The sequence below is a fragment of the Ascaphus truei genome, chromosome 12 (genome assembly GCF_040206685.1).
Source record: "Ascaphus truei isolate aAscTru1 chromosome 12, aAscTru1.hap1, whole genome shotgun sequence".
Classification (NCBI taxonomy): domain Eukaryota; kingdom Metazoa; phylum Chordata; class Amphibia; order Anura; family Ascaphidae; genus Ascaphus; species Ascaphus truei.
Window position 1 is genome coordinate 3,595,477 of NC_134494.1, and position 12,500 is coordinate 3,607,976.

Genomic DNA, 12,500 nt, shown 5'->3' on the forward strand with positions numbered 1-12,500 from the left:
CTGACAGACACACAGGCACACTGACAGACACACAGGCACACTCACAGACACACAGGCACACTCACAGACACACAGGCACACTCACAGACACACAGGCACACTCACAGACACACAGGCACACTCACAGACACACAGGCACTCAGTCTGTCACTCACACACTCACCGGGTCACACGTGGCAGCAGTGGGGTCTCCGCACGGCAGTGGGCCCTCTCCAAGACATGGGACACACAGCGCAGCGTGGGCCTCAGCAGCAGCAGGTCCCCCCCCCCCCCAAGCGACCGACGCCGCAGCACGCTCCCCGGACACCCCCGGGCAGCAAGCGAGGATCGGGGGCAGGTGATTAGGGGGAGATCATGAGCAGGAGGCGGACTGGATCGCGCGCTTGTTTTGGGCTTCCCCCTCCGTCCCACGTGGGGAGCGGAGGGTGCGGGGGGGCTGGATCGCGCGCTTGTTTTGGGCTTCCCCCTCCGTCCCACGTGGGGAGCGGAGGGGGGAGGGTGCGGGGGGGGCTGGATCGCGCGCGGCGCTTGTTTTGGGCTTCCCCCTCCGTCCCACGTGGGGAGCGGAGGGGGGGGGGGCTGGGTTGCGCGCGGGGCTTGGTTTGGGCTTCCCCCTCCGTCCCACGTGGGGAGTGGGGGGGGGAGGGATGCGGGGGATTCTGGGTTGCTGGGGGGAACAGGCAGCGCAAATGGCAGGACACTCTGCTTGCCCTGTGCACGCGCGCCGGGACCACAGGATTTGCCGCCATTTTTTTTTTAACTTTTTTTTAAACCAATCAGGGAGGGGGATTATTTATTTATTTATTTAAAAAAAAAAAAAAAAAAATTGGCACCAGCAGGGGAATTCATTGAGCTGCAGCACGGGTCGCCAGCTGCCTAAATCCACTCGCAACGGGCGACTGGTTATCATTATTTGTCGAGCACTGTATATATATATATATATATATATATATATATATATATATATATATATATATATATATATATATATATATATATATATATATATATATATATATATATATATACATACACACACACACACACACCTGGTGGGTGGGGGGAGGGAGAGAGTAACTAAGCCTGCTCAGGTCCCCCCATGTGCTGCTGAAAACGGGCGGGTAACAGACAGGAGAAGGGGATGTCAATGTGCAGGAGCCCTCCCCCTCTGACACAGACAGAGCAGGAAGCAGCCTCAGCATGGAGCTTCTGGCCCCGCCCCCTCTGACACAGACAGAGCAGGGAAGCAGCCTCTGCATGGAGCTTCTGGCCCCGCCCCCTCTGACACAGACAGAGCAGGGAAGCAGCCTCAGCATGGAACTTCAGGCCGCCTGTGCACAGCTCTTCCCGCCCCCAGGTTTCCCCGCACGCAGCCTGTGCCCCCCCTACATAATCTTGTACCCCCCCAAGGGGGCGCGCCCCCCAGTTTGCGCACCGCTGCACTAACCTATAGAGGTCCTTAAGCATCACCATGGGACCACATGACCTTGCCCTGAAGAAATGTCATTTGACACGAAATGCATAGGTGGTGACGCCATACGCAGCGACGCTACGTCCGTGATAACGGACTTCCATGCTGCTGCCCTGAGATACCACGATGAAGCCATTAGGAGGTTCCCTTGAGTGCTAAGGTCTGTTTTATACCAACTCTGCAGCCTAGTGCTCTCTTTTCTCTTTACCAACTAGAGTACCTTCCTTTTGAGTGACTGGGTGTTAGTACCCTATCCTTGGTGGGTGTCACGGGCGCTCTTTGATCTATTTGATTTATTTTAATGTAGTGTCTTATGACCCTCATTGTGATACAATTTATGTGGTATTCTTTATTTTATTCTATAAAGATTTATGTACTAATTTCATTTTTTTGGTTTTCTTTTCATGCGCTCCTATTTTTGTGTTTTAGGAATATTCAAAATATATTGCAATGATTTCAATAAGCACATTTCCCAGGTAGCTCTCCACGTATGCCCCAGAGGAGTGTTTTGGGAGGTTTATAAGTCAATGAGACTCTAATAAATAGATCTCTCACACCTTCTGGAAAATTCAACAATTGTGTTCTACATCTCGTCTTAATTTTGGAGCATTTTCAAAAGTTTGAGTCATGTTTTTTTTCTATTTCAATGAATGGTGCATTATCTGGGACACATTGTTTGTTCCCTTTATTGTTTAACTCATTGAACTACTGCATATAGAACTCACCTCCCACCCTGTCTGTATTTGTTCTCTGGTATGTTTAGAATAGCAAAGTTGATTTGTTAATTGTGTGCTGTTAATTGTCCAACTTATAACAGGCAGATTTATTAGGGGGAAGATCATGTCACTGTTTAGATCTATCAATCTAATACCAGTTTAAGTGATGCATTAGCAGGGTTAGCATTAGCATCTTAAATGTTGCATCTTAAAGTGACTTCTTTAAGTGAAAATATATATTTAGACTACAGTTTGACTAGATCTTTCTGGAGACTAGATCTTTCTGCAAACTCTTCTACACAAGACAACAAACGATGAGATTATCTGACCACACTATTATCCCATGCTTGTTAGCCTGCACTTTTAATGACCCTGTACACTTTATTTACTGCAGCCTCTCCCAACACTTGACTGCACATAACGTCCTCTTCCATCCCTCCCCTCCCACCCTAAAATCCCTCTGCAAACCCTGAACAGACCTTAGCAATGCAAATGCAGCAAAACATTTTGGCAAGGAAAAGGCATACCTCTGTTGTTTACTCTACACACACTTACTTGGCTCACAATAGCGTCATGCAATTTATTTATGATTATTTATTGTCATTTAAAAAGGCATACAGAAAATAAAAAGACTTAAGATAGCGAGAATACAGATGGGTTTCCACACACAATAAAATTGACATACAAACAAGAAACATTTAAATATTACAGTTGTAAAAAGATAAAACAAGAAAAAATTATTTATTTTTTATCATGCATGTCCTGAATCAGCAAAGCCATGTTTGAAGAGGAATAACTACAATGAAAGAATACTGGAGGAGGAAGTTATTAATCAGTCTTAAGGCCAAACCTGCCTTACAATTCTGAAATATTTCATGAATAATATAACATTGAAATCCGTTGGTGTTCTTTTTTGCTAATTTTAGTGCTATTTTTGAATCTGGTAACGTTGGATAGATAATTTCCCTTATACTCTTCAAACCAATGAAAAAAAGATTCATATTTCTCTTATAATAATTAGAATGTAGGTATTTAACATTTTAAATGATTAGTAATTTTACAGGCAAATTGAATATACGTAATGTTGTTAATTGAGGTTTAATTAAAAGCAATGTCTTCATTAAAAGTACAGTGTTAACAAAACCAGATGCGTGTATAATGCAGTTGATATTTACTATTATATATATATATATATATATATATATATAAAACTTAGTCCCTTGATCTATGATTTGCATGTACTCCACGCATGCACCGTCATTTTGTGTTTTTAAAAAAATGGTATTTTGTATATTTGACATTAATAGTTAGAGGGAGACTTCACTAAGTGAATTTTCTTGTGTCTGAAAAGACTTGATTTCTCACGGAAGCTTTTCTCACATTCAGAGCAGTTATAGGCTCTCACCCCTGTGTGGATTCTTTGGTGTCTAACAAGATTTGATTGATCACTGAAGCTTTTCCCACATTCAGAGCAGTTATAGGCTCTCACCCCTGTGTGGATTCTTTGGTGTCTAACAAGACCTGATTTACCATTGAAGCTTTTCCCACATTCAGAGCAGTTATAGGGTCTCACCCCTGTGTGGATTCTTTGGTGCGTAACCAGAGTTGATTTATGACTGAAATTTTTCCCACATTCAGAGCAGTTATAAGGCTTCATCCCTGTGTGGGTAATTTTGTGTGTAACAAGACTTGATAGAAAACTGAAGTTTTTCCCACATTCAGGGCAGTCATATGGTCTCACTCCTGTGTGGATTCTTTGGTGTGTAAGAAGTTCGCAGTTCTGTTTGAAGCTTTTCCCACATTCAGAGCAGTTATAGGGTTTCACCCCTGTGTGTATTTTTTGGTGTTTAACAAGATGTGATTTATCACTGTAGCTTTTCTCACATTCAGAGCAGTTATAGGGTGTCTCACCTCTGTGCATTCTATGGTGTGCAAATAGTAATGATTTATCACTGAAGCCTTTCTCACATTCAGAGCAGTTATAGAGTGTTTCCCCTGTATGGATTCTTTCATGTCTAACAAGATGTGCTTTCCGACGGAAGCTTTTCTCACATTCAGAGCAGTTATAGGGTGTCTCACCTGTGTGCATTCTTTAGTGTGTTAATAGATATGATGTATCACTGAAGCTTTTCTCACATTCAGAGCAGTTATAGTGTCTCCCCTGTATGGATTCGTTGACGTCTAACAAGACTTGATTTCCGATGGATGCTTTTCTCACATTCAGAGCAGTTATAGGGTATAATCTACAGTGGGAAATACGGTATTCATGTCTCTGCTGTTTAAACACTCTCCTGGTATGGTCTGGTCTGGTATTTTGGTGTCTAAGTTTAGTAAAATGCTGATAATGTATAGGAATGCTCTGCAGAGTTTCTTGTAATCTTGTTCCAATTCTCATACAGACTTATACAATGTTGAAGTCCTTAAAACATATTTCCATTAACACCTCTGTAATTTATGATGTTTGGGACATTTCTTAAATTGCTTCTTGTTCACAGATCAGTCGTGTGCTGAAGATAATCTGTGGGGAGAAAATGTATTAATGTAACATTGTAATACAACAAAGTACATTTGGATGAAAAAGACATATGTTCATTGTGTTCAACCTTTATAATGGTCTAATTGTGCAAGATACTGAATATAATTAAAGTTACATTTTTATAATAGGTATATTTACATCACCCAGAGGAAGGCACAGACACGCCCCAATGAATCATTTTACAATGATGTCTCATAAGTGGAAATAAATATTTCCTCCTCACTCCTGTAATGGAAATCACATTACTCCCTGTATCAATGTTCTTGATATATTGTTCTGTTGGTATGACTTATTACAAAGTGAGCACATACAATAGTAGACGAGAAAAAGTTCTTATCAAATAATTCTTATTGTCCTTTGTGAAATATTAACCCTTTAGTGGCTCAAGTGGGCAACTAGCCATTGGCATCTCATGACTATCTGACCACTAATGTCTACAAAGGGGTAAATATACAGTTTGCACTAGACTAACTGGGCTGATTAACTAAAACAGGAACACACGTTCCTGTCGTAATATCACATACTTTCCCCTGATTTGTGCTACACTGCAATTGAAACTGGTTAACAAAAAGTGCCATAAATAATGGTGCAAAATGTAAGAAAAAATATACTTCCCCAGCTTATTGCTGCAGCAAATGTTATTCCCACCTTTCTCCTCAGGGAAGAGATCACTTTATGATTACTGCTATTACATGTGTGTGCTTAGACCTTTGCCACAGCCATAGCATGGGAATTATTATCATTTAATTGTAAAGCGCCAACATATTCTGCAGTGCAGTACAATGGGGTACATGGAGTTATGTATATTACATAATCAGTTACATACAAGTGAGGACAAACATGCACAAACAGATACAAAGAGGTAATGAGGCCCTGCTCGTGAGAGTTTGCAATCTAGAGGGAATCAGGGACAATGTTAAAACAAGAAGGTAAGGTGGCTGCTCATTGTACGATAGTGTGTCTCAGGTTGGAATATACCCCAGCCTCACAGCTGAACCCATTAAGGTGGGGGGGGGGGGTATTACATAGGGTGAAGATTATTGCAGTCAAACAGCTGGTCCCAATGGGGTTGGAGGTTACAGGTATGGCACGTAGGCTTAATTGAAAAGGTGTGATCTCGGGGAGTTTTTAAACATATGAAGCTGGTGGAGAGTCTGATGGTGCGTTGTAGGGAATTCCAGAGAGAGGGGGCAGGACGGGAAACGTCTTTCAGGCAGGAGTGAGAGGAGGTAATAAGGTAGAAGGAATGGTGGATGTCTTGGGCAGAACATAGGGGGCATTTAGGTATGTATTTGGGAATGTGGGCTGAGATGTAAGTGGGCCAGCGTCATTGAGACCGTGGTCCTAATTAGTGTGACAGAAAGGAAACCAGGGACCAGCAGGTTAGGTCCGGTTCCTGCCCCTCCTGACCACCAGACCCATGAGCTACCCTGTTATATGCCCAGTAGCCCGTTGCATTCAAGTGAACTGTGATTCTTTATTCCTATTGTAATAATGTTTTAAGTGTAAAAATGCGTTTTAAAGCATAGGTCTCTGGACATGCGGGGCTGAGAAACCCTTTGTGTAACACGCATGCACAGAGAAATGGCTATTACTGGAACTGTGGCTGAGGGCAGGGCCATTGTCAAGCCCAGACTGAGTCATCCATCTCCCCAGGAGGTATCTGGCTGAAACTGGAACCTGAGGTCTGGGTCTAAGCCCCAACTGACTCATGTCCCAGTGGCACCTCTGCTCTGATTGGTTGGCAGCCCTCCCCCATAGTTTCAGATGGAGTCCGAGGTCTATGTAAAGAGCTGTCGATCTCACTTCCAGAGTTCAGTCTGATCCTGCTGTGGAGATGAACTAAGCGGTGTGCTCCGAGGCTGTGCCGGAGACACCTGAAAACGAGACTGGGAGCCTAATCAAGCGGGAGATTTGAAAGTGCTCTCTCGTGAATTGCACCAGAGAGGTCTGGGCAGTCTCTATCCCCACAGGAGCGGAAGCAAAACCTGGGTAAGCCTTGGAAGTTGCGCCTGGTACCCCGGATTCCACCCATAATTCCTGTTTTGCTGAGTGAAAGATCTGTTTGTGATTTTATGCTCTGCTTGCTGGCTCCGGCTGGAATAAATACACTTTATTGAAGTGTTTTGTCCTGTCTGGTGCCTTCATCCGGGTGTTAAATTATGATCTTCTGTCACAACTAGGGTTTTAGATTTAATTCTAGAGGCTAAGGAAAGCAAAGAGGAGGGAGGGGGCCACTTCCATTTTAGTAGTGTCTCCAGATGTATATATTCCCTCAAACCTCCCCCCAAATAAATTAGGGAGAAAAGCTTGTGCTGAAAAGGGGGGGGGACACAACAGGGACAAGTGTCCCAGACCCAGAGGCTGCCGGGACCAGGCAGCTTAACAAAGCAGTTGCTGCCGGGCTCCAGCTCTCCCCCAGCTGTGGGCTTCCCTCACTGTCCCATGCTTAGGTTCCGACGCTGGTGAGCAACGGGCCTCCCTGACGTCAGCGTGCCAGAAGTAAGCATGGTTCAGCTTCCGGCGTAAGCCGGCATGTGAGAGCCCCAAAACGCGCTGACGTCAGAAGCTCGGCGTGGGACAGCAGGAGGGGGAGCAGAAAAACAGAGAGAAGTCTCCTAGTCCAGTGCTCAAGGCAATATGAAGATAGTGGGTCACGTCTTGGTATAAATTCCATATATGTTGTGGTCACCAGTTTAATAAATGTGAGTATGAGGCAGAGTATGGTCATGAATGCTCAAAATGACAGGTATAACATGGTGCATAGTATCCTAAGGATGCAAGGAAGCCGGCACTAAAGGAAACCTTACCCTTGGAACTAAAAATCCATAAACCTTTAGACCTTCCACGGTATAATGTTAATCCCACAAGGATACTCACAACCTCCGTTTGTAGAGTCCTGGTGAGAGCGTGCTCTCAGCCCAATGCGGAAGCAGGAAAGGGTGCCTTCCAATGTAGGAAGTGAAGTGAAATGAAATTTGCTTTGACAAAGTGCATACTTTGCATGAAATGCGTCAGAGGTTCCCTTCAAGGCTCTTGTTTTTTACCTGTATGCTGCTACACGTTCAATAAATAGCTTTTTGGATACGAAGACCCAGCATCTGTCGCACTTCCTTCATTTGGAACGCAAATGTCATTGTTGAGACCCAGTGCACCGCCACTTTCCTTCCTACATTGGAAGGCACCCTTTCCAGCGTGAGGGGGAGGCCTGCAGCTGAGGAGAGCAAAGGCCTGGCAGCAATGAGAAGACTGGCAGCCAGGCCCCCCACAGCCACTGGGTCCAGCATGAGACCATCCCCAAGGTAAGTCTGTTTCTTTTTACATGTATTGGGGGGCGTGTCTTTTTTTTATGTATTGGGGGTGTATTTTTAAAATGTATGGAGGGAGTGTATTTTTTTATATGTATGGAGGGAGTGTATTTTTTTTATATGTATTGGGGGGTGTATTTTTAATATATATTGCGGAGGGGGGTGTATTATTATGTATTGGGGGGGAGTAATAATAATAATTATTGCTTGTTCTTGTATAGCGCTGCTAGTTAAACGTAGTGCATTACAGAGACATTTAACAGACACAGTCCCTGCCCTGATGAGCTTACAATCTATGATTTTGGTGCTTGAGGCACAGGGAGATAAAGTGACTTGCCCAAGGTCACAAGGAATATGGGGATTGAACCAGGTTCCCCTGCTTCAAACTCAGTGCCAGTCATTGTCTTTACTCACTGAGCTGCTCCTTCTCCGTCCATTGTATTAGGGAAGTGTATTTTTAATATTAAAAGTGTACATACATACATACATACATACAGTACACACACAGATGAATACTGCATGCATGCTAAAATCTAAGGTACCCAAAAGACAGTTATAAATACCAAATGGTGCTCCAAAGATAGGATTAATGTACTGACAACCCAAAAGATTCATTGAAGGAACACACCAATGAAAAAATTAAACACTTTATTAGTACAGAATAAAAACAGGGGAGAAAGAATAAAAGGTGGTGGTGGGGGGGGGGGGGAATTACCACAAGACTAATCCAGAGGCATTAAAAAATCAACAGCCACAGAAAATATATGCAATGTAAGTAGGGTGATCAGGCGTCACGGTTTTGCCGGGACAGTACCGTTTTTTTCTGTGCTGTCCCGGCTGCCAGCCCGTCCCGGCAATGTCCCAGTTTTTCTCCCTGGTCCCGTTTTGTGCTGTAGATGCGGTGGCGGTGCGCGGTGCGCTGTGGCGGCGAGGATGCGGCAGCCTGGCTGGTGAGTATTTTTTTGAATTTCAGGGGGTTGGGCTTCTAATATGCCGGGCTGCAGGTGATTGGCTGGAGGATGCCGGGGGCGGGGCCTTCTCCGCTTCCTCCACCGATCCCCGCGGCCCGCGCGGGCAGGGAGGTGGGAGCGGGGACAGCCGTTGGCTGTTTGGCGCTTTTCCCCCCTCTGCCTCCGTTCCCTGTGGCTGCAGCTGCCCGAGGTAGAGAGGTAGGCGCAGGGGAGAGCAGGGTTGGCGGGAGTGCAGATGGCTAGAGGCGTGCGCACTTTCCCTCCCTCGCGTGCGCATGGGGACACTGCACGGTTGCTGTTGGGGAACTCCCTGCTTCTGCCCAGGCGCGCGGTCTTATCCCCGATAGGTGGGAGAGAGCGGAGCCAGGTCTGGCGTGCGGGTTCTCCCCCCGTCCGGTCCACGGGCTCGGCGAGCAGTGACTTCCATCGCTGGCGGGCGGTGCAGGGGGAGGCGGGGTGTATCAGTGTGTGCGTATCAGTGTGTGTGTGTATCAGTGTGTGTGTGTATCAGTGTGTATCAGTGTGTATCAGTGTGTGTGTGTGTGTATCAGTGTGTGTGTGTGTGTGTGTCAGTGTGTGTATCAGTGGGTGGGTGTGGGTGTGTGTGTATCAGTGGGTGGGTGTGGGTGTGTGTATCAGTGGGTGTGGGTGTTTATCAGTGGGTGGGTGTGGGTGTATCAGTGTGTGTGTGTCAGTGGGTGTGTGGGTGTCAGTGGGTGTGTGTGTGTGTCAGTGGGTGTGGGTGTGTGTCAGTGGGTGTGTGTGTGTGTGTGTCAGTGTGTGTGTGTGTGTGTGTGTGTGTGTGTGTGTGTGTGTGTGTCATTGGGTGTGTGTGTGTGTGTGTGTGTGTGTCAGTGTGTGTGTGTGTGTGTATCAGTGGGTGTGTGTGTGTGTGTATCAGTGGTTGTGTGTGTGTGTATCAGTGGGTGTGTCTCCCTCCCTGTCTCTCTCCCCCTCCCCCTCTCTGTCTCCCTCATCCTCTCTGTCTCCCTCTCTCTCCCTCACCCTCTCTGTCTCCCTCTCCCTCACCCTCTGTCTCCCTCTCCCTCACCCTCTGTCTCCCTCTCCCTCACCCTGTCTCCCTCACCCTCTCTCTCCCTCACCCTCTGTCTCCCTCTCTCTCCCTCACCCTCTCTCTCCCTCACCCTCCCCGTCTCCCTCACCCTCCCCGTCTCCCTCACCCTCACCCTCCCCGTCTCCCTCACCCTCTATGTCTTATCTTAACTGCCGTATACCTACACCGAAGTCACATACCCTCCTTTCTTCTAGATCTGACTCAAGTTTCACACGGGAGACCTCGGAAGACAGGTAGGGAACACGTCCCCTCCAGTATAGTACCTTGAGGGACTGTGGATCAGGTAAGATCCCAGGCGGGATTGCTGCTTTAGAAATTGTGAAGAGGGGGCGTCCTTACACTGGTTAATGGGTTCAGAATCATTCACATCTGGCTTTTTTTTTTGTTCGATTAGTGAGGCCATCCGACACACACGCACACGCACACGCACACGCACACGCACACACGTAACTATGTAACAAGGACTAATGGTAGTAAAGTATAAGTGTACTACAATAAATAAACTGTTATGTAAAAAAAAAAATATGTGTCCCGGTTAATGTGTCCCGGTTTTTCATTTTCAAAATCTGGTCACCCTAAATGTAAGCATACATAAGGTACATGGAGATCTCAATATCATGTGATATCTGAAGTTATCGATTGGTATGGTGATGGGTAGCCACTAGAAACAAATGACAACCTAAAAGGTGAAAATACATCTCAATGGCCAAGAGATGAAAAGAGGGAAGGTCACCATAAAGAATATAAATGTGCACTAATAATCCCTAAATCACACACCATACACAGAAACAGAGGAGAAATCCATATGAGACAATGCGTGGAAAGTCTGTAAATAAGGACAAGGAGATACCAAAAAAGGTTGCTGCCAAGGATGTATGTCATCCCAAATAGCACACCACGTAGACAGTGCAACATAGTATAAGGCAATCTCCAAAAGTCAATCAATTTGTGAATGAGACAAAGTTCGTAATACGTCACCACCGGTAGTAATGCGTTGTGGTAGACATGAAACACAAAAAGTCCCTCTGGAGTATCAAAAGCCTGTTTATTGGGGGCAGAGGGGGTGGATGAAGGGGGTAGAAGCCCCAGGAGTGGGTGTCACGGAAGACAAGGCAATTACACCTTTATACCAGGATCATATCACTGAACAAAACCAAGAAGTAAAACAAATAGTCATTTATTCCATTGAAACAGACGTACACGCAGTGGATTACAATAAACATGAGAAAACGCTTACATGGGAAGTGGGGTTGAAAAAACGATACTTTCCTAGGTGTAGGGGCTTATCAATTCAAAGCTTACCCCAAGAAGTCTTGGAACTGAAATCACCCTGCAGTTCTAAACGCCACAGCCCCCCTCTCTCTCCAAAGGGCTGGAATTCACTTGCTGCTTAGAAATTTAGAAAACCTTAGAGAAACTTTAGAGAAACGTAGAAAACAACAACCCAATCAAAAGGGTGAGAAATTTCTCAGTAGCCAATCAGAGCAGGGTTCACCTGCTCTGATGATGTCAGAGGCAGGGGCGTGTTGAGCCAGCTTGAAAAAAACATGTGGGCTGGAAATATGTAATCAGCCAATGGGAAATAATCCCACAAGCAGCAACTTCCCCCAGCTAAGGCTAAGGCCCCGCTCCCTCAGTCAGCGCGCCCGCACTGCAGACAGGCGGGGCGCTGACAGACACAGACCGCGATATGCGGTCTGTAGGGAGCGGGAGCCGGGGCTGGAGTGGGAGGGAGGGGCGTGGTTTAAGCGGAGGGGGGCGTGGTTTAAGCGGAGGGACCCGCTACCCCCCCCTCCACGGGCTCTGGCTCCCGGGCTGCAGGAGGGAGCTGCTGCGGGCTGCCCTACTCACACGCTGACACTCAGGCACACACACACACACTCAGGCACACACAGACACACAGACAGGCACTCATGCACACACACAGGCAGGCACTCACGCACTCAGGCACACACATACACACACACACAGATAGGCACTCAGACACACACATACACACACACACACAGACAGGCACTCACGCTGCTTTCCCTCCACACTCTCCTCCCCGCTCCCCGAAGCCTCCCCTCCTCCCGAAGCCTCCCCTCCTCCCCTCCTCATTGGCTCACAGCCACACCACATGACGCGTCGACGCTTGGGATTACAATTCTCTTCAATCCCCTAGCGGTTGACGCGCCACAGCGTGTAGTGAGCTGTGCCGTGACGGGGGACTGGGACCAGCTCGGGAGGATTCCCCTGCTGGTGGGGAACGCTCGTGCGGCCGCCCGCGCCGCCGGGCGCAGCGGGGCCCAGGCCTTACTCCTTGCTGGCTCCGCTAAGGCTGGTGTCACAACCAGGGCCCCGGTGGGGTGCCCTCTGTTCTCTAGAACTGACACCTGGCCTTTCCTGCTCACCAAATGATTCTCCCACCTCCACATCCTGGA

The 12,500-nt window shown here is 46.8% G+C and overlaps 2 protein-coding genes across 2 annotated transcripts in view; one reads left to right on the forward strand and one right to left on the reverse strand.

Annotated features, from left to right (window-relative positions):
* Positions 1-12,500, forward strand: part of LOC142464294 (uncharacterized) — a 566,786-nt gene that overhangs the window by 207,795 nt on the left and 346,491 nt on the right. The gene's annotated exons all lie outside the window — the stretch shown is intronic.
* LOC142464334 (uncharacterized) overlaps positions 2,811-12,500 on the reverse strand; it is a 27,152-nt gene continuing 17,462 nt past the window's right edge. Inside the window, exon 2 of the mRNA XM_075567839.1 lies at positions 2,811-4,705. Coding sequence (XP_075423954.1) covers positions 3,488-4,276 — 789 coding nt within the window. The 5' untranslated portion in view covers positions 4,277-4,705 and the 3' untranslated portion in view covers positions 2,811-3,487. The remainder of the gene's footprint in view (positions 4,706-12,500) is intronic.